At 38.7% G+C, this 21,817-nt stretch overlaps 1 protein-coding gene across 2 annotated transcripts in view; it reads left to right on the forward strand.

Moving 5' to 3' along the window:
* The window catches only part of RPGRIP1 (RPGR interacting protein 1), a 71,991-nt gene that overhangs the window by 16,987 nt on the left and 33,187 nt on the right, over positions 1-21,817 (forward strand). The window contains exons 3-18 of one of the 2 annotated variants that reach the window (XM_024761262.1): positions 127-226; positions 745-876; positions 1,538-1,643; positions 4,479-4,502; positions 5,397-5,543; positions 6,021-6,094; positions 7,823-7,965; positions 9,510-9,670; positions 10,147-10,290; positions 10,754-10,871; positions 12,926-13,378; positions 13,540-13,691; positions 14,119-14,461; positions 15,749-15,933; positions 16,237-16,440; positions 16,976-17,114. In XM_024761262.1, the coding sequence (XP_024617030.1) occupies positions 127-226; positions 745-876; positions 1,538-1,643; positions 4,479-4,502; positions 5,397-5,543; positions 6,021-6,094; positions 7,823-7,965; positions 9,510-9,670; positions 10,147-10,290; positions 10,754-10,871; positions 12,926-13,378; positions 13,540-13,691; positions 14,119-14,461; positions 15,749-15,933; positions 16,237-16,440; positions 16,976-17,114 (2,625 nt within the window). Of the gene's footprint in view, positions 1-126; positions 227-744; positions 877-1,537; positions 1,644-4,478; positions 4,503-5,396; positions 5,544-6,020; positions 6,095-7,822; positions 7,966-9,509; positions 9,671-10,146; positions 10,291-10,753; positions 10,905-12,925; positions 13,379-13,539; positions 13,692-14,118; positions 14,462-15,748; positions 15,934-16,236; positions 16,441-16,975; positions 17,115-21,817 lie in introns of both variants that reach the window. The other variant, XM_024761263.1, reaches the window with a different exon arrangement.

Raw genomic sequence — 21,817 nt, forward strand, 5'->3', positions numbered from 1 at the left:
GGTCATATAAGGATTTCCTCCAGATCTCAAGGCTCCCTACTTCCAGCACTTGGTGTTCCATTTCTAGCACTTGGGGTTCTGGAAAAATCTGTTGCCAGAGTCTGCATCTTCTGTCTAAACTTTCAGAGTCAAGGGACAGGCTGAGCTACACAGCTCCTCCCACATTCAAGGAACATGTGACAAATGAAAAAGCCAGAGGTGAAGTATCCAGTGAACCCAGCGAACAGTGAGTTCTTTTCCTTTATCCTGTGCTGTTACTCTTTCAACTTTAATTGGAAAAACCTCATTTAGGGAACAAGTGAATGTTGCCATTTTTGAGTCATTCCAGAATAATCAGAGAAGATGAAAGTCAGCCCAATTTGGAAGTTGTCAAATTCCAACTTCATGGCTTAAAAATGGAAAATAAGCATCTCTTTGTCTTCCAAGGAAAGGAAAATAAAGGCCCTTTCCTTAATTGAAGGTATTCCCTCTCTTTCCCTTTATATTTTCCCCCTTAGGTCGTAATTCACTTGTATTTCTGTTTGACACTGGAAAGCTATATTTGGTAAGTTTATCCTCCACATATGCCAAGATTACTAACTCCTCTAAGTTCTTTTTATATATGTGAGAGCCCAGTTCTAAACCCCTATAACAGCGGTTTCTAATTCTTCTTTTCGTGTTTAACATTACTAATTCTAACAGTATAATCTCTTTTAACAAAGTCATAATTATGATTAAACTCACTGGCCTATGCCTGCCTAACAGTGCCCACATTATGACCAGCGATACTATGCAAGTGGAAGAACCACCCAAGTCTTCTGAGAAAATGTGGTCCAAAGATGAGAATTTTGCACAGAGAAGCTCTTTGGAGTGTGCTCAGAAGGCCACAGAGCTTCGGTAAGGGTGTGGCATTCCATGCCTCAAGCCATAATGAACTGAAAAAGAAGTTCTTGTTTGTACCTTTCTTCCATCTCAGAGGAAAAGAGAATGCTTGGGATTAATTCAATCTGAGAAGTAGACCTGGAGGCCCAAGTGGTTAAGTAATGGATTAACATAAAAGGGATGCTTATATATAATAAAAGGTCTGCTGCTTCACTTCACAGAAGGAAAACTATTTCATCCTCATCACCAGATGGGGGCTCTCAGCCCCCACTGTGCATCAGTCCCTGGAAAACTTTTTTTTTTTTTTTACATGGCTGGTCTGTTTTAGTCCCTGGAAAACTTTTTTAAAAATAGACTTTATTTTTTAGAGCAGTTGTAGGTTCACAACAAAATTGAGCATAAAGTACAGAGATTTCTCGTATACCTCCCTGCCACTTCTCCCCACACTGCCTCCTTCACTGTCAACATCCCACAGCAGCTAGAATTGGGAATCTCTGAGACAGAGTCTAGCGAACCCAAATCCTCCCCCACTACCTTTGAAATGATAAAGAAAACATGATCTCTTAGGTTCAGAAATAATGATCTTCCTTTGTGTCCCTGTCCATATCCACAGGGGGAAAAATACTTAACTCTGTCCATTCACAGAGGATATTTTAGCACTGTCTTCTTTCTCCAGAGCTTCCATTAAGGAGAATATACAGCTGATTCGACTTAAGAAGCTCTTACATGAAAGGAATACTTCTTTGGCAGTGACAAAAGCACAATTAACAGAAGTTCAAGCTGTGAGTTGCCATCATCAGCTGTGCCTTTTTGGGGGAAGAACATCAATTAGTTAAGAGATTTGTATTATCTTCTCCACTTTACACATGGGAGACCACAATGGAGAGAAACTAAGTTGTTTGTCAAAAGTCACACAATTGTGATGAATTGGGAGATTGGGATTGACATGTATACACTGATGTGTATAAAATGGATGACTAATAAGAACATGCTGTATAAAAAAAATAATAAAATTAAATAAAAAAAAAAAGAAAGTCACACAATAGATAGGTGATGTTCAAATCCAGGCCTTACAACTCAGAATCCATTCTTTTTCCAGTACTTGCCATTATCCCTCTGCTGGGAAGAAGGCTCAAGCCCTGCCTGCTAAGGTGGAATTAAGTGAGGTTACCTTGTGTCAGGTTAAGTTCCAAGCCAAAAACCACAACCAGAGTTTAATTAAACTTGGGGAGCCAAGAGCAGTCACAGGGGAGGGGAAGGAAACCAGATTACTGAGCATTTTCTATGTGACGGACTCTGTCCTAGATACTTAGAATCACGATCTCATTTAAGCCTGACAACAGCCATAAAGGTAAGTACGTTTAACGGATGAGGGAACTGAGCCTCAAAGAAGTTAAGTAACTTGCTCAAGTTATAAAAATAGCAAGAGGCAGAGCAGGATTTGAGTCCAGTTTTATCTGAAATCAAGGCTCACACTCTTCTCACTACCACACAATTGAAACTCATATCTGAATGGTAGAAAGAAGGCATAGAGGTTCTAAATAATAGATTGGCACCATTCTTTTATTGAATAAACATTTATTGACTACCACAAACTGTGAAAAGCACTTGGATGCAAAGATTAAAAAGATAAGACAGCTCCTGCCTTCAAGGAACTTACAAGAGTGAGAGGACAAGATGTAAACAAGTACAACTATCCACAAACAGGGTGTGGGTGCGACACAAAAGAGAGAATAGATCCACCAGAGGATGGGGCTAGATCCACCAGAGGATGGGGCGCAGGATCTGTAAAGGATCCATAAGAGATTCTATTCGTGAGCCAAATACTGACAGTTTGGCAGGGGTTAATGAGCGTGCAAGAGAGGGAAGGGCTTTCCGGGGAAGAGTGGTGTAGGCCACAGCACAGAGGTGAGAAACATCAGGGATCAGGTCATGGAGGTCTTATCAGGAATTTAGACTTTATCCTACAGATAGTGAGAGCTGCAGAAAGGTTTTAAGCAAGTTGGTAACATGATCAATTTTTTTTTTCCCCAAAGAGATCACTTTGCCTTTTTTTAATGTCCAAAATATTTTGAAATACATGTTAATAAAAAGAATAATACTTTCAAGAAACTATTATAGAGCACTAATAATGATTAATTCTGGGTAGTAGTAGAATTATAGATGACTGCTATTATAGTACTTATACTTCTCTGAAATTTTCAACTTCTCAAAAATGACAAAACTACCAGGAAAGATCATCTGGCAGTAGAGTGAATGAGAGGTTGGCTGGTACAAGACTGGAGGTAACAGATGGTTAACAGATGTTACTTAACAGATGAGTGATTCAAGGGAGGCAGGATGAGGGTCCCAACCAAGGCAGTGAGAGAGGCTCACAGAGGAAGGACTGTGTTGGGAGAGGTCCAGGAAGTGGAAGAACGGACTTCATCACCAAAGTAGGGTGGGTGAGGGAAAAGCAGAAATGAGAGATGACTTCTGGGTCTCTAGCCTGGGTGATTAAATGATGGTGCCATTCATTGAGATTAGCTACAGCTGGTGCTGCCCTTGGTATGTCTGTTTTGATTGGGACTAAGGGCATCTGTACAAGGCCAAACTCCAAACCTATGTTTTGTAGAGAACTGTGCATATGCTCGTATTCTTTTGATTCGGTTAGTTTTGGTAGCACTGAAAGGATGGGAAATCTGGAAAGGAAGTTATTTTAAAGTTGTATTGGTAAATAGCTATATTTGTGGAATTAGATTTTTCTTAAAATCCATCTATTCTTCCATTGCATTAAAGGAAGAAAGGGAGAAAGCCATTCTAAATTGAATGTCTTTGCCCATATTAATGGTAGTGGCAAAGATGACCTAAAATGGTGAATAATTTTCTAAAATGTAGGTTTTACAATTTGCTTTTTTTGAGCAATTTACCTTTCTAGTCATGCTTACTTACACATATACTAAGATAAGTTTGCATCCTCTTAATCCCTTAGCAGTAAAATGTGGTCAGTAGTGCAGACTCTGGAGTCACACAGGCTGAGATAAAGTTCTGCCTCAGCCCCTTGAAAGCTGTGTGATTCTGGGCAAGTTAGCTCTATGAGCTTTGGTTTTCTCATTTTTAAAGTTTAGATAACAATACCTCTCGGATTTGTTGTAAGGATTAAATGAGATAATATATGTGAAACAATTATGATGATCATAATGTAAGAGATAATGAAACACACAGTAACATATAACATAGTAATTACTCAACCAATAATAGTAGCTGTTGTTGTGAGTTTGGCTATTGTTGTTTTTTCTATTTCTAAAACTGGAAGGAGACCTTTCTGAAGCATGATGAGTAAGAGATGGCACCTAGTTTGAAAATAAAAATACTTCTTAGAAAATCCACCAAGTGCAATGCAAATGTGAATAAATGACCCTTCATCCTTTTTAAAAAAATGGTGTCATCTATTACATTCACAGACTGCCTGGCAAGCTAGGGCAGGGGAAAAGGAGCAGCAATTAGTAAACAGGCACACAAATTGACTTGATTTATGGGAATTTTTTATAATGTCTTTTAAAATAAATATTTAAACATTTGTATTATAAACATCAAGTTGATATATCAATAGAATAATACTTTTTTCTTTCTTTCAGGCATATGAAACTCTGCTCCAGAAGGTACTTAATAAAGATTCCTTAACTGTTTCTTAGTAATCAGAGGAATGAAACCCAAATGAATCTTCATCTTCAAGTAACATAACACCAGAATTTAGCTAACTATATCAAAGTTATTATGTTATACAATTTTTATTGAGACAAATGGTACTATCACTATTATCAGAAGATACTGCATTGTTTTCAAAATTGAAATATGAGATCTGAGTTGAGAAATATTTGGAATAGTAATTTTCAGCCTATTGCTACAGAGAATTATAGCATTTGTTCAAAAATTCCTAAGAGTAGTCCTCTAGCATGTGTGAGGTGGTGAGATATAGCAAAGTTGTTGCAAACCTTCTCTGGTGTTACTAAATATTTGCACCTCTGTGAGCGGGGTACAGGTGAAGCTAGGTAAGTGTCCGTGATTAAGAGTCACTAAGGCAGAGTTCCCAACATGACCAGCCACAACTGTTCCTCACCAGAAGGAACATGGTCATGCTGGGAACTCTGCCAGAAAAATGCACTTAACTTCTAGAGTTAACATATCACTTTGCTAGGGGCAAAAGGAGAAATATTTCATCATAAAAAGCATTCACATAGCTTAGAAGGTAAAGGCAGCTAAGAAAGGTGGCACTTAATTTAGAATCAGGGTTGAATTTGAACCTTGGGGAAATTTAGGCTCCAGTGACAAATTACAGTTTCCCAGAATGGAAAATCCTCACTCACAGGGAAATGGTACTTCCTGAGAAATGCTAGGGTGGAAAACAAGGTCAATTTACAGTGCAAAGGCAACATACTATAAATCAAAGCCCTTCTTTGAGATTTCCACTAGGGAATGCTCCAGTTGTTTGTATCTTGAGACCCCTCCTGCTGAGTGATATAAACATTCGCAGAGCAACTTTCCTTTTGCCCCAGAATCAGGGAATCCTGGGTACAGCCCATGATGCCCTCCTCAGCCAAGTGAATGAGCTCAGGGCAGAACTGAAGGAGGAGAGCAAGAAGGCTGTGAGCTTGAAGAGCCAACTGGAAGATGTGTCCATCCTGCAGATAACACTGAAAGAGGTAAATAACAATAATAATTGAAAGATACCATCAGTTGTATGTGACATTCCAATTTCAGAGATGTTAAAAAGTGTATCTTAGCAAAAATATGGGTATTTTATTTTTTCAAATAAGAAAAATGAGATTCCAAGTGGTTAAATAACTTGCTCAAGATTATACCATTAGGGGAAAACTGGGATTTATATTTATGTCTGTTCCCAAAGTCTTTTCTCTATTATAATGTTCTGCTGTTTCCCTAACAGTAGAAACCGAGACACCATGAAAATTTAATCCAGAGAATCCTCATTAATTCCAATTAAAATTTCTATCACACCTTCAATTGGTTCAAGTCTTTATAGTTGAATGGATCCTCATAGACATAGGAGATGAACATAGAAAATCTCCCACCCAAGTCCCACCCTGCAACGGAAAAGGGAGGCCCTGTGCAAGGTAATAGATTTTAAAATCTTATCTCAGGCACTCTACTATCATTCTTAGTTTCAGGAGAGAGTTGAAGATTTGGAAAAAGAACGAAAATTGCTGAATGACAATTATGACAAACTCTTAGAAAAGTGAGTACCAAGTTTGGATCCCAGAACATTTTTTTGTTATAAAAGACAATTACTGGGGCTTCCCTGGTGGCGCAGTGGTTGGGAGTAAAACTGAAAAGTGCCTTCCGAATTTTAAAAATAAAAATAATACCTAGTCTCGATAAGGATACCGGGAAACTGGTACTCAGTACTCTTAGTGAGAATATAAATTGGCAGACTATTTTTGGAACGGAATTTGACACTATCAAAGAAATGTTAAACGTGCATATCTTTTATGCCAGATAACCCTTTTTTTTTTTTTTTTTTTAACCGGGGCACGAACCCGTGTACCCTGCATCGGCAGGCGGACTCTCAACCACAGCGCCACAAGGGAAGCCCCCAATAACCCATTTTTTGGAATCAAAACTAAAGAAATCCTCTTGTGTATGTGCAAAGAGATCTGTGTAGTAAGAATGTTAATTAATACATTGTTAATTTAATTAGTAATAGTAAAAAAAAAAGGAAACCATCCAGATTTCTTATGATAGGGATCGACTAAATAAATCGTGTTGCACTGCCACGTTGAAACGGTATAAAGCTGTAAAAAATTAGATAGATCTATATGCCTAAGATACACTATTAAAAGAAAAATCAAATTGCCAAAGAATGTGTTCATTGTGACCTAATTTATGTCACGTGTGTGTGCATCCACAAACTTTTAATGAGATGACAGGACTGAAATAGGGCAAAGAGGCACTTTTATTCTATATACTTCTATATCATATTAATTTTTCACAAGCATATATTTACGTACTGGTTTTGAAATTAAAAATACCTGTAAGTTTAAAAACATTAAACATGCCTTCTTATAAGTTAAAGGCAGCAGGGGGTAGATTGGGGAGGTTGCATGGGAGCATCCTGGGAACAACTGATGCTCTTCAACTCAGTGAAATAAGGTAGTGTGGGGATTACCCACTTTGAAGACTCTCTGTGGTAGACATTACTATTGGCCTCTTCCCTTCATTATTCATAACATTATCTTCTTGGATCATCATGTAATGTATGGGCAGGAAGTGCCAAGAAATCTTAGTACTAGCTTAACAAGTTGTTTTTAGACCACATTTATTAAAATGATAACTAGGAAAAAGACATAAGCAGAAATAATTGCTTGATTATCAATGTCACTTCACTTGTGTAAATAATCAAGAACTGGCCATGTGTCTTTTACACTCAAGATGGGTCTGCCCTGACAGCTAGATATAGTGGTGTGCAGGCTGCAGTTATTGAAAAGTTTAGTTCCTACCCTTCAGTGTAATAATTTACAATCTAGTTCAAAGGCAAGTATTCTCTAAACTAGCCACTGGTGAAAGTAGACAGAGGAATGGAGTAAGGAAAAGAAGAATATTCTGTTACTTATTTCTAATCTAGCAGGCCTGAGAATGTCTTGGTACACAGTTCCCTAACTAAAGAAAACCATCATGCTGGAGAAGTTCCTTGGGAAATAGATATGACTTGTGTTGTTTGCCCAGGGGTATTTGAGACTTAAACCGAAGTGATACTAAGCTACTCCTCAATAGGACCCAAAAGTTCCAAGGCAGTTGGTAAATGACAGTTACTGAGAAAGCAGGGGCAGAAAAAACATGTAGGGAAATGAATGATGAACTAGGCCCAGGAGATGCTGAAACTGTGTAATAAAGACGTCATATCCCCCACCTCTGAGTGTCCATCTGACAACTCTCCCCTCCCTCCTTACTTGCTTCCCATTTTCAGCATGCTGGATAGCAGTAATCAGCCTCACTGGAGCAATGAGCAAGGAGAACAGCTACAGCAGAAAGTCTCTCAGTTGCAGGATCACCTGGATGCTGAGGTGGAGGAGAAGAGAAAAGTCTTACTTCAGCTGTCAAGAGAGAAAGGTAGGTCAAGCCCTGAAGAGTTCTCTCAGATGAGGCATCCTCTACATCTGGTTTGGGAGAAGGGAACTTGGGCCAACATTTCTCCAGTCCCATCACTTGATCCTATTTTTGTGTGGGTCCTGGGTAACCAGAATAAGAACACTGGCAGTCAGGTCAGATTCACAATCAAGAAAGCATGACACCTACCTCACACATACTTATCCCTACATATTGACTTTCCATGTGAGAGAATGCCAATTCTTAAGTTATAATGTTTTTAAACAGTCAATTTATTGAAAGTGTTGAAAATGAATTTTTCTGCCTTTTATTCTCATCAGTCATTTTAGGGTGGTTTGGAATTGTTTTGTTTTAGCATCTGATGCCTGAAATTGAGAAGCAAATTATTGCTCTTGGTTACCACTACTATTTCCCCATCTTTTTTTAAAAATTTATTTATTTATTTTTGGCTGCATTGGGTCTTCATTGATGCACACAGGCTTTCGCTAGTTGTGGCGAGTGGGAGCTACTCTTGGTTGCGGTGCACAGGCTTCTCATTGCAGTGGCTTCTCTTATTGCGGAGCACTGGCTCTGGGTGCTCAGGCTTCAGTAGTTGTGGCTGGCAGGCTCTAGAGCGCAGGTTCAGTAGCTGTGGCTCATGGGCTTAGTTGCTCCATGGCATGTGGGAGCTTCCTGGACCAGGGCTCAAACCCATGTCCCCTGCATTGGAAGGTGGATTCTTAACCACTGCGCCACCAGGGAAGCCCTTTCCCCCTGTCTTAATTCTTGGATCACAGTAGTTATTCTGAAGATTTTTAAATACTGTCAAAGAGACCTTTGTCTCCCTTCTTTTTGCTAGGCTGGACCTTGATATTTAGTCTTATCAAACTTACATTTCATCATATTCTAGTATATTCACATAAAAAAGTGGAGGAAAAGAAATATGACATCAAGAAAAATAGAGTCAGGAACCATAAAAGGATAAAGCTTAGGAGTGCATGCTAAGGATCTTGTAGTATGTATGAAGTACAAGTGAAGTCTTGTGGTAATCTAATCTAACCTCCTCTGTAATGCATGATACTGAAATGATCACACTAAATGCTGATCACCTTCCTTCCCCGAAACACACATGGAAATGTCCAAATGCCCAACCTCCCTTCCTCCAACTCAGGGTCGGAGTCAAGGTGGGTGTCACAGAGAGCCAACAGCATAGAAGTCAGATGGAGTTGGGGAATGGTTGGGGAGATACTGAATTAAATGGTGCTGTCAAAAAGTTTGGACTATCCCAGTCGGTCAAGTGGCCCTGATTTTGTTGTGGTGGTGGTAGTTCTCCCTTCCATACTACAGTTCTGAAGGTGTTTTTTTGGTTTGTTTTTGGAGTCCAAATGTCAACTCAGGGTCAATAAGCTAGAACCCCTTTGTAGAAATAAGAGAGAATTGCTTCTCTAAGGGCAAGTTTATAAAATGAATTAAACATTAGTGGGAAAATTTAATTCACACTTGGGCCAACTTTAATATGGTTGTTGGTAGCTACAGAGTTTCAGCTTTCTGTATTATTTTTTCCCCAGCTCAAAACAAGGATCTGAAGCTTGAAGTCACCAACCTGCTTCAGAAGCATAAACAGGAAGTGGAGGACCTCCAAAATAAAGACACAACTTCCCAGTCTCCTGACTGGCAATCTGAACCAGCCACTTACCCAGCTCTATTCCAAGAGGCCACTCAGATAGAGGTAAGAGCATCTTTAATCAAACAGGTCCCCTCTACAAGAGGGATTGCTGGCAAATATCCCTTGAAAAGATGAATGGACTAGAAAACTAACTGAATAATATTTTGTCCTGATTGAGGACAATATTTGGAAGTATATGAGAAGGCTGAGAGCAGAGATAGCTTCATGAGCTCCACAAACTTTTTCCACACTGTACAGCTCATAAAATTTAGAATTTTTTTCAGATGAGGGCTTGCAATGATCTGCTGAAGAGCAAACAGCCATGGGAGATTGTATAACTTACTCACTGCTGCTGTTGAACATGAGGAACTAGGAGAGAGCACTAGAGAGCACTTGTAAAGTAACACAGGTCCTCTTCTACATATTGGAGTATATTCTGCTGCTGGTATTTTACTATTATCAACGGCTGCTGTAGAGAATAGTTATTACTATACCTATCATATTTATACTCCCTTTTACCCATGCTTTTTCCTCTGTAGCCCTGTGAATCAAAAAACCAAGAAGAAAAGAAACTGTCCCAGATGTTAAGTGAGTTGCAAGTATTGCATGCAGAGACCATATTGGAACTAGAAAAGACCAGAGACATGCTTATTCTGCAGCGCAAGATCAACGTGTGTTATCAGGTGCAGGAAAAGATGGTACAGGAAGGGGATAAATAAATGGGCACATGGGAACTACTTACAAGACGGGGAATGAAGCAAGACCCGAGTTTCCAGGGCTGATGCAAGGTGATATGCTGACGTATGCAAACACAGGATGTGCTGTCCTTTGAAAAACTTGAGGACTCACACATGCCCATGGCACCTTGACAATAAAAGCCAGAAGGGGCCAGCTAATGAAAATGGCAAGTGGGAAGCTTCTGGGTTCAAATTTTGCCAGTCCCAGGAAAAATACTACCCTATGGCACTAATAGCACAACTGGTCCTGGAGGGGTCTGTGAGGAACCTAAGCCTTTTTCTAGTGGATGAATCTGCCCTGCTAAGGAGATAGTGGAGTCTCCTTTACCCAGCAAGTACCACCTTTTTATCTGGGCTCTTTGGTTCTGGGCCACTGAGATAGAAAAGTTCAGACATTATTTTGTTTCAGGAGGAACTGGAGGCAATGATGACAAAAGCTGATAATGAAAATAAAGTTCACAAAGAAAAACTGGAGAGGTTGAATCAACTCCTAGACCTCAAGAACAAGCGTATCAATCAGCTGGAAGGTACTTTAAGAAGCCATGGCCTTCCAGTATCTGGCAAGTCTTAGTAGTTTGTTCACTTCCTCTTAGGATCTGTCACAGAGCTAAATGCCTGTGCTCCCCTCTGCACCTGTCAAGAGGGCGCCCTCTATGTCTTGGTATAGGACTTATCCCTCCCATTCTTGATTATCCTATCATCTTTGTTGTTTTAGTACATGGTTAGCAGTTTCTTCTCCTGCATCATGTCAGTGTCTTTTCTCTGGAGAGTTTCAACAGGGCCCAGCAATTGCTGAATCTATTTTGAAAATAAGAGTGTATCACTGTTGGTCCTCAGGGTGAGTAACATGCTCCCTCTCTCAAGATTGTTTTCTCAAGCCAGGCCTATATTTCAGTTTTTGGGAGATAATAGAGCTACATCACTCATCTCTTGTCATCCTTTTCTGTGATTTCTCTCTAAAAGTCTCTGAATTCTTTGTTGCAGTCTGAGGATGTCTACATAACAGGGCAGGTGGCTGGACACTTATGCAAATTTTATTATGTGATACTTCCTGTATTTAATTCAGTCACTGTCGACCAGGATCTGGTCTCAGCCTTACATATTGAGAAAATTGGCTTTGTTATTATACCCAGTGGTGAGAGACCTGACCCGTACTAACCACATTCGCCAAAGACTGATATTTACACCCAAATGTTCATTTGTTATTTTATGATAGTGGCTCTTTCATTGCTGCCTTGAGAATATGCTCATGGCAGCTCGTTCTCGGGGAAGCAGAATCAATAAGAAGGATACTTAGTGAGGCTGGAACTAGAGTAAAGGGAGGTGGGTCATTCAGAAGCATGATTTATGCGTGCCAGGGTGCGTCAGTTAAAAGGTCCCTGCCATATAACAAAGGAAATCCTTTGGATTGAAATTCTCACGTCTTTCAGATTCAGGGTGTTTCTCCCAGGACAGTGCAGGATAAATACAATTACCTACCTCTGAAGATTTATTTGCTTTAACTTGTAGTTCTTTCATTACTGGTAAGGCTGAAGAGTTTTTCATATGTTTACCAGTTATTTAAATTATTTCTTTTGAGACTTGCCTGTTCCTGCGCTTTACTATTTCTTAATAGTATATTGTTAATTTGTAGAAGTTCTTTATATGCTAAGATTATTAACCTTGTGACATGTAATGCAAAATTTTGAATATATTTTATTTATGTTAATCTTATCAGTTAAGAAACTGTTCACCAGTCTCTGTATTCCACTTATTTTGGGCAGGAAGACATTCTGATGTACCCAAAGTATTTTCTTCTACTACTTTAACTCTTAGAATAGGACCTTCACCATCAACACACTGTGACAACTCAAATACTCCCCGATTTGAAGCAGACTATATATCAAAGTTTCTGGTTGGTTGGACATGGGAGGTAATGCACAGATTTGGTGGACTGTCTTACATATCTTTATTTTGTATCTCATCGCCAATATTTTCAACCTCTTTTCAGTAAGTGCCCTCCCCCACTTTTACTCCATTACTCTTTGACTTAAAGTGGATTTTTTTTTTTTGCCTTCTTACAATGAAACCAAATTCTTAACAGAATGAAGATCCTTGTGATTGATCTGACTGGAAAAGAGGAATCATCTTAATGGGGCCCAGTGTAATGTCATAGACACCATGACTGTAACTTGCTATTTTCTCCAAGGCCAATATCCCAAACTTTTGGAAATACTTGCATTTTGTGTTTCTAGTGTTTCTGTAATGGAATTAACAATTAATTCACAAGATCCTGCTGTAATCCAAAACGATGTCATCTCTAGATGAAATTGTGCCTCCAGTGTTTTCCTGAGCTTAGCATTTACTTTCCAATCACTCATGTTGTGCCTCATCTCTAAAGTAGGCATTGGATTATTTGGCCATCAGAATTCAAAGCACCTGATTGTCATTCTATTGCTTTTCTTTTTGAATCACATCGTTTCTTGAAATAGTCACAACTTGGACTTCACCATGGTTTTTATTCTCTTTCTGTCCACCTTCCTTTACCCTAAGGAAGAATTCCCTACCCTTTAATGGATAAGCAGTTTTCTTTCCCCTCTAGAACAACTCAAAGATGTGGCTTATGGCACCCGACAGTTGTCATTATGTCTGAAACCACTGCCAGACCATGGAGATGAGGATAAAGTGGACATTTCTCCACGGCATCAGAGTGAGAATCTTTTTGAACTGCACATCCACCAGGCCTCCCTGACACCTGCTGCCCTGGCTCAGGCTGGAGACACTCAACCTACCACTTTCTGCACCTATTCTTTCTATGACTTTGAAACCCACTGCACCCCACTAGCTGTGGGGCTGCAGCCCCTCTATGACTTCACTTCTCAGTATGTGGTGGAGACAGATTCCCTCTTCTTGCACTACCTTCAAGGGACGTCAGCCCAGCTTCATCTACACCAGGCTATAGCCAGTGAGCACCGCACCCTTGCAGCTGGCTGGATTTGCTTTGACAGGGTTCTAGAAACCGTGGAGAGAGTCCATGGCTCTGCCACACTTACTGGTAAGTGCTGTCAGCCTCCCACATTTCCCGGGACTAATGTGGAATTTCCCAAAGTGTATAGTTGTCTTCTGGTGGTTTCCCATTTTATTCCTCTGCCTTTATTCTTGATCCTTGCCACACCATCTGTATCCTCCATGCCTTTCATACTTTCTGCTACCCAGGAGCTGGTGGAGAAGTCTTTGGGGTGCTAGAGTACTGGATGAGGCTGCACTTCCCCATAAGATCCAGCCTACAAGCATACAATAAGCGAAAGAAAGCCCAGGCATACCTGTCAGCCAATGTGCTTGGAGCCTGGGAGGCCCAGGAAGATGAGGTGAGAAAAAGGATGTGCCCATGCATCTCAAAGGAGACTCAGCCAAGCAGCTCATGAGAACAGCTTAGTATTGCACTCAATAAGTACTTGTTGAATGTGAATGAAAGAGAAAAACTGTCACACCACAACTAGTCCAGATACTTCCCTTGGTCAAGCTTGAGTTTGAAATGAAATCGTGCCCTTGGAGCTAGCTACCTCTCCCTGCCATCTCTAAGATGAGGCTTGAGTGCCAGCATCTCCCTCAGATAATTATCTGCCAGAGTCAATTTGCAGGCAGGTGAAAGTCATTGATTAGGCTTCTCTGTGACCCAGTCAGGATTCAGCAGTTCTTTAGGTCATAGCTCTTCCTCATTAAGGGTGCTGGGCTTCACCTGCACAACTCTCTCAGCCTGCCCTTTTCCTCAATCCAAGACCAACATCTTTTCAGCCCAGATCGGAGACCAGGAAGCATCAGAATGAGCTGCGGGTGGAAGTCATCCGATGCTGCGGCCTCCAGAGTCGATGGCTGGGAGCCCAACCCAGTCCATACGCCATGTATCGCTTCTTTACCTTTTCTGACCATGACACCGCCATCATTCCAGCCAGTAACAATCCCTACTTCAGAGACAAGGCTCGATTCCCAGTGCTTGTGACTTCTGACCTGGATCAGTATCTGAGGCAGGAGGCCCTGTCTGTGTACGTTTTTGATGATGAAGACTCAGAGCCTGGCTCGTACCTTGGCCGCGTCCAAGTGCCCTTGCTTCCTCTTGCACAAAACAAATCCATTAAAGGTAGGAGTTCAAGGTTATTACCTCTTTATGCTCTCTGCCCAATGTTGTCTCCCTGTCCTAATTCTACTTTTCTTTTATTACTTGCTTGGAACAGTTTCTCTTAAAACCTGCTGAAAGGATTTGAGAATATTGTCAAGAGTGAGAGAGTAGAAGACTTATAAGCCTCACTAATCATATAGAAACATTGGCTTCTTTTCAGCAACAGAAGCAAGATTCCCAAGGAGGTAGACCCACCAATCTGAAGCCCATAACTCTGTGTCTGAACCAACATTTTCCGTCTCTTTAGTGCTTTCCAGTATTTGTCTTTACTTAAGGCCTATTATTTCCTAGCACATGACTAGATATCAGACTATAAGCCATGTCCTTAACATTCCCCCATAATTCTCTTGCTCCTTTTAAACATTAGACCCAAATTAGTCTTCCATGCCACATATGACAAATTTCTTGGATTTTTTCCCCCCATATGGAGCTGAACTCCATACTACCTTATCATATGTTCATAGCCAGAGTTGTAAGGTACACCAAAGAAGGGTCATCTCTCTGGTTGCAGTCCTGGGAGGGTGAGGCAGCAATGTCCGTGCTCTCATTAGGAAGTGTGAATGGGTGTAGCCAGTATCAACCATGTTTAACAAGCTTTTGGATGTTCCAGGAAGTGTGTGAGGCCTCCCTCCTCCCAATACCACAAGTGCTAAAAAAGAAAAAAAAAAAAGAAAGAAAGAAAAAGAAAAAGGCTGACACTTCTGCTCACAACTCGTCCTTTGCCAAAGAGAGGCAATGTGAGCTGTTAAATTAATCAGTGTTACACATCAGAAGTCTGACATTTGGAAAAAGCCATTTTGCTTACGTTTTCTTTGCTTTTGTTATTTTAAAAATACGGACCACTTGGGTGTAGATAATGGTTTTCTTAGTATGCCTAAGGCATAGCAACCATTTGGTAATAGTAATAAGAATGTGCTCTTGTTTATTGGCTGGGTGACTGACGACAAGCAAGCTATACCTCTCTGTATATCTTTTGACTATCCCTTCCTGAACCTGGAGATGCCCATTTTCCCCTATAAATATTCTAAGTGAATATTGGAAGTAAATATTGTGAGTGAATATAAATATTCACTGATATTTTATGTTACTTCTGAATGTATTGTCATCATGATTACTTGGTGGATGTGAATTAATTACAAACAAAATATGGTGAAATTCAAACTGGGGAGGTAATAGATAAGGTGCTGTTAAACTCTCACTTGCCTATTTCATGTGATTGGATCTTATTAATGTCTGTGTGTCTCTCAGGTGATTTTAACCTCACAGACCCTGGGGGGAAACCCAATGGATTTATTCAGGTGCAACTGGATTGGAAGTCTTGCTATCTACCCCCGGAGAGTTTCCTAAAACCAGAAGCTCCGAGTGAGGAGAAGGACACCAAGGACAGTTTAGATACCTCAATTGAAGAGGAAGAAGCTTCCTTTCCTCCCCAGGTAGCAGATCTCCACCAATCCTGTGGAGCAAATTTGATTTGAGGAAGACAGTATTAAAATTGGGGTAAAAGAAATTCCTTCTGTGAATGTCATGTGTTCTGCAAATTTAATCTGCATCATTCATAATGCCATGAGGCTATGGATGGAGCAAAATCCTGGGTTTTATTGAGGGGAGGGAAGAGACGGCATCTCTCAGCTTTACGGCAGGAGAGAAATGAAGTCTGATGCTAGCTCATAAATCCCTTTCTTGAGTATCAAGGCTGTTAAACTATCACCTTGTAAGGCTCTGATCCTTCTCTTTAGGACCAGATGGTATCTGTTGAGATTCCCATTGAAGCTGGCCAGTATCAAGCTAAGCGAAAACCTCCTCAGGTGGGAGAAAGAAAGGAAAGGGAACACCAGGTTCCAGGTTACTCAAGAAGAAAACATGGCAAAAGAACAGGCATTCAAGGAAAGAACAGAATGGAGTATCTTAGTCCTAACATCTTAAGTGGAAATACACTACAGGTAAGGCCTTAGAAACCCTGAAGAACTAAAATATGGGTTGTAGTGTCCCCAAATATATTATTCTCAGAGGTAGAAGCAGAAGTAGGCACACAAGCGATATTCATGGCTTTTTGTGGCGAGCATGTGTTTCCACAAACGTAAATAGGTTAATAAACCTCTGGACTGTTCATTTCAATGTAATTTAATTCAACAGATTGTGGACTCTATAATTTACGCTTAGAACTTTAGGACAACAGTCCTAACCAGGCTACTTCAACTGTAATCAAAATAAAGAACAGGTATTTATTGAACACATACTATGTACTTGATACTGCCTTTTCTTCATAGGAAACTGGATTAAAGTTACTATGTAGCCTAAAATACATATACACACATATATATGAGATTATAAATATATATTATATGACTATAATTACATATAATTCATTATTATTTATATTGTATCAATTACATCAATTATATATTATGCAATATTAATTATATTAAGTTATTATAATTACACAATATACTTATATATAGTTATTTGGATCTGAAGCAGGTGAACTACACTGAACGGAAATTCTCAGGGCTTAAGATCTCCACAGACGATGGTTTAAAAAATCAGCAAAAGGAAGAGGAAATGACATCATCCCATTCAGCACGGATACTGAAGGAAGCCCTACATCCTGTGAATGGTATTGTCTTTTTAAAACCTGATTTTCCTATGTAATCACTGGATTATTTTATCAAGCTGGTTATTTACTTTCTTCTTTCATCTTTCATTGCTAAACTTTTCATGAAAAATTAGTACTGGAGATCCTAGGCTCGGTTTGATGTTACAAGTGTGCTGGTTAGGCCAACCAAGCTGTAATTCTGAAAGTAGCTGTCTATGTATTTAGAGCTAGCTAGCTAGCCACTTTAGCTAGCAAGCATAAAATGTTAATTCACTTCAGGGTCTCGTGACTTACGGTTACAAAGAAATAAGAGGAAGAGGGTGATTGGCTCACTTGTGATATGAATCCAAATTTCTTTTAAAATAAGGCAAAGCTTTTGGGTTACAATGAAAAGAAGGTTATGATTTCAGGTTATAATAATGGCAAACTAGGTAATTCAGACCAACTTTCCCATTGATAACAACTGAAAAGCTAAAGTTAATATATTTCTTAAAAGCGTTAAAGTGCCAATAATTAGGGAGGGAGGAATCACCTAGCCGAGATCGGAGAGATGATTGGAGCTCAGAGAGGTCAGCTGGAATTACTTCAGCCTGGGGACATTGCTGGTCTGGAGGAAGCAGTGGAGAGACAGAACCATGCTTTCGGTGGTCTTTTGGGGTGAAGAAATGGGAATACAGTCTGAATCTCGTTCTGCCCAGCATAGGCAAGGTGTCTGCCCAGAGCAGAATTTCCCACTCTGTTCTGGCACCCTGATGGCAGCACTGTTCTGAGCCTCTTATCCTCTGAGAGGCAGAACTGTGCTTTGAGCACTTTCAGGCTAGAGAGACAAGAGCTGACCTGAAGCCCATTAGGACTCCAGACATTGGAGTTATCAGCCACAACCTGCATTAACAACTGTGTTTACTACCTTCATGAAGATAAAAGCTGAACTTTAAAATTTTAGCAAGGAACTGGGGCTTTGAAAATTGATACTATACGTTTTAAAAAACATTTTGTTTTAAAATAATTTCAAAATTATATGAGAGCTACACGAATAAGACAAAAATTTTCACATAAAACCTTCATTCAAATTCATCAACTTTTAATACTTTTCCACGTTTTGATTTATCATTTTTTTCCTGAAGCAGTTGAGAATAATTTGCAAATATCATTCTCCCTTACTGTATATTTCAGTTAGGAAAACGATATTATATAACGATAGTACAACTATCAAGTTTGCAAACGTAACATGGATAGGTTATTACCCAATGTCCAGTCCATTTTTCAGATTTTGTCAATTGTCTCAGTAATGTTCATTATAGCAGGCTTGCCTCACCCCCCTTATCTAATCTGGGATCATACATTGCATTCAGTCGTGTCCCCTTAGTTTCCTTTAATCTGGAACAGTTCCTTATCTTTTCTTTGTTTTTCATGATATTAACATTTTTGAAGAGTATAGATGAGCTGTTCTGTAGAGAGTGCCTCAGTTTGGATTTGTTTGATGTTTGTTTGTTGTTAGATTCAGGTTATGAATTTTTTACAGGAATACCACAGAAGTGATATTATATCCTTTTTCACTTCATCACATTAGGAGGTACGTGATGTCAGTTTGTGCCATTATTGGTGATGTTAACCTTGATCACTTGGCTAAGAAAGCATCTGCCACATTTTCCATCAAAAAGTTATCATTTTTCCCTTTGTAATTATTAAGTAATCTATGAGAAAATATTTTGAGTCCATATAAATATCTTATTCTTCCTCAGATTTCACCTAATAATTTTGGCATCCATTTATGTTTATGTGTGGATTTTTTTTGCCTGAATCAATTACAAAATGTTTGCAAAATACATTGCAAACTTGAAAATGAATCAATAGAAATGATAGAACTGCTAAATACAGAAATTTATGAGGGAAATAGATGGGGGTTAAAAGCAGATTAGACACAACTAAAATGAGAAAAATGGAAAATATCCAGAATAAAGCAGAGAGATGGCAAGATGGAAAATGCTAAAGAGGAGAAAAGAGAAAAAATGAGGAGGTCTAAGCTATACTTAATTAAATCTAGTAGAAGATAAAGAAGGGGGACTCAGGCAATATTGAAAGTGATAATGACTTAGAGTTTTCCAGAACTAAATAAAAGGTATTAATATCCAATGAAATGAAACTCAAGCAAGATAAGTAAAAATGAATCAAAATCTAGATATATCAGAGTAAAATTGCAGAAAATAAAATCAAAGTGAAAATACCAAAAGTATCCATTTAAAAGAAAGACAGTCATGGGTGCATCAGTACGATGGACAATGACATACCAAGAGTGACAACGGTAGTCAGAAACCAGTGGCAAGATAATTTCAGTGTGCTAAAAGGAAATAACTAAGTACCAATCAAGAATTCTCTACACAACAAAAAGATCCTTCAGAATTAAAACACAATAGACATTTAAAGACAAATCAAAATGGAGAGTTTGCTCCAAAGCTACATTTTAAAGAAAACTTACAGTTTTTTCTTTAGGCTGAAGGAAAATTACCCCAGAAGGAAACACAAAGATGCAGCTAGGAATGAAAAGCAAAGAATATAGGTTAATTTTAAATGACTGTGTAAAGCAAAAATATTAGCTTGTGGGTTTAAAATATATTCATAATTTAAATAAATAATCTAATGGTTTCATTGGTGACCTCCAAAAAGATATGTTCATATCCTAAACCTAAGAACCTGTAAATGTTACTTATTTGAAAAAAGCCTTTGCAGGTGTAATTAAAGATCTCGAGATGCGATTATCTTGGATTATCTGAGTAGACTCTAAATCCAATGAAAGTGTTCTTATTAGAGACACAGGCAGATGAGGAGGAAGCAACATGACCATATAGTCAGATTGGAGTGATGTGGCCACAAGCCGAGGAATGCCTGAAGCTCCCAGAAGCTGGAAAAGACAAGGAAAAAGAAAAAAGACAGATTGTCTTCTGGAGACTTTGGAGTGAGCACGGATTTGATTGTGGATGCCTAGCTTCTAGACCTGTGAGAGAATGAATTTCTGGTTGTTTTTTTCTTTTTTTAATGAAAGCTTTTACCTTTAATTCTTTTCAAATACTTAAGATACAGACATTCCATCCATAACAAGGTTAAGTGACTTGTACATGTACATGTTTTATGTAAGACAGAAGCACAACCAAGGCTAACATCTGACCCAGTAACTAACATCACTGAGAGAGCTCATATGAAGTTCCAAAACCTTGAAGACCTATTACTTTTTTGTAGAATGAATGACCCTACAGAAAAAAGAGATATAAAGGATAAAATGAGGTGGTCCTATATTCAATAAAATGTAGGAGAAGACAAAAAAGGGGACAGAGGCAATATTTAAAGTGATATATATATAATTCATATCTTCATTCAAAAAATGAAGTCATGAAAAGGAGGTCTGTTTTTTCTGGGACCTCAGCTGTCACTCTCAATAGTCAGTTGTGGGTTGCTTTCTTTGTTTTGTTTTGGCAGATTCTGGATTTGAACATCAGATTCATCTATCTTTAATTTGAGTGTCCAGATCAGGGCAATTTTTATAGGTTTACAACATAGTGACTCACAATAGTAAAAGGTTATACTCAATTTAGTTATTATAAAATATGACTATGTTCCCTGTGATGTAAAATATATTCTTGTAGCTTATTTATTTTATACATAGTAGTTGGTACCTCTGAATCCTCTACCTTGCCCCTCCCCACTTCCCACTCCCAACTGGTAACCACTAACTTGTTCTATATATCTGCAAGTCTGTTTCTTTTCTGTTATATTCATAGTTTGTTTTATTTTTTAGATTCCACATATGTGATATCATATAGTATGTCTTTTTCTAACTTATTTAACTTAGCATAATACCCTCCAAGTCCACCCATGTTGTTACAAATGGCAAAATTTCATTCTTTTTTATGGCTGAGTCATATTCCATTGTATATATATCTTCTTTATCCATTCATCTGTTGATGGACACTTTCTCCCATATCTTGGCAGTTGTAAATAATGCTGCTATGAATATTGGGGTGTGTGTATCTTTAGAATTAGTGTTTTATGGTGGGTTTTTTTTGATATATATACAGGAGTGGAATAGTTGAGTCATATGGTAGTCCTATTTTTAGTCTTTTAAGAAACCTCCATACTGTTTTCCACATTGGCTGCACCAGTTTACATTTCCACTGACAACATGCGAGGGTTCCCATTTCTCCACATCCTCGCCAACATTTATGATTTGTGTTCTTTTTGATGATAACCCTTCTGACAGGGGTGAGGTGATATCTCATGTTTTTTAAAATTGAAGTATAGTTGGTTTACAATACTGTGTTAGTTTCAGGTGTATAGCAAAGTGAGTCACTTATATATATACTTTTTCAGATTATTTTCCGTTATAGGTTATTACAAGATATTGTATATAGTTCCCTGTGCTATATAGTAAATCCTTGTTGCTTATCTATTTGATGTATAGTATATAGTTTGTATCTGTTAATCCCATACTCCTAATTTCCCTCCCCTATTGCCTTTTATCTTTGGTAAATTTAACTTTGTTTTCTATGTCTGTGAGTTGTTTCTCTTTTGTATATAGATTCATTTGTATTATTTTTTAGATTCCATGTATAAGTGATATCATATATTATTTGTCTTTCTCTGTCAGACTTATTTCACTTAATATGATATTCTCTAGGTCCATCCATGTTGCTGCAAATGGCAATATTTCATTTCTTTCTTTGGCTGAGCAA

This window comes from Neophocaena asiaeorientalis, unplaced genomic scaffold, assembly GCF_003031525.2.
Source record: "Neophocaena asiaeorientalis asiaeorientalis breed wild unplaced genomic scaffold, Neophocaena_asiaeorientalis_V1.1 scaffold95, whole genome shotgun sequence".
Lineage (NCBI taxonomy): Eukaryota > Metazoa > Chordata > Mammalia > Artiodactyla > Phocoenidae > Neophocaena > Neophocaena asiaeorientalis.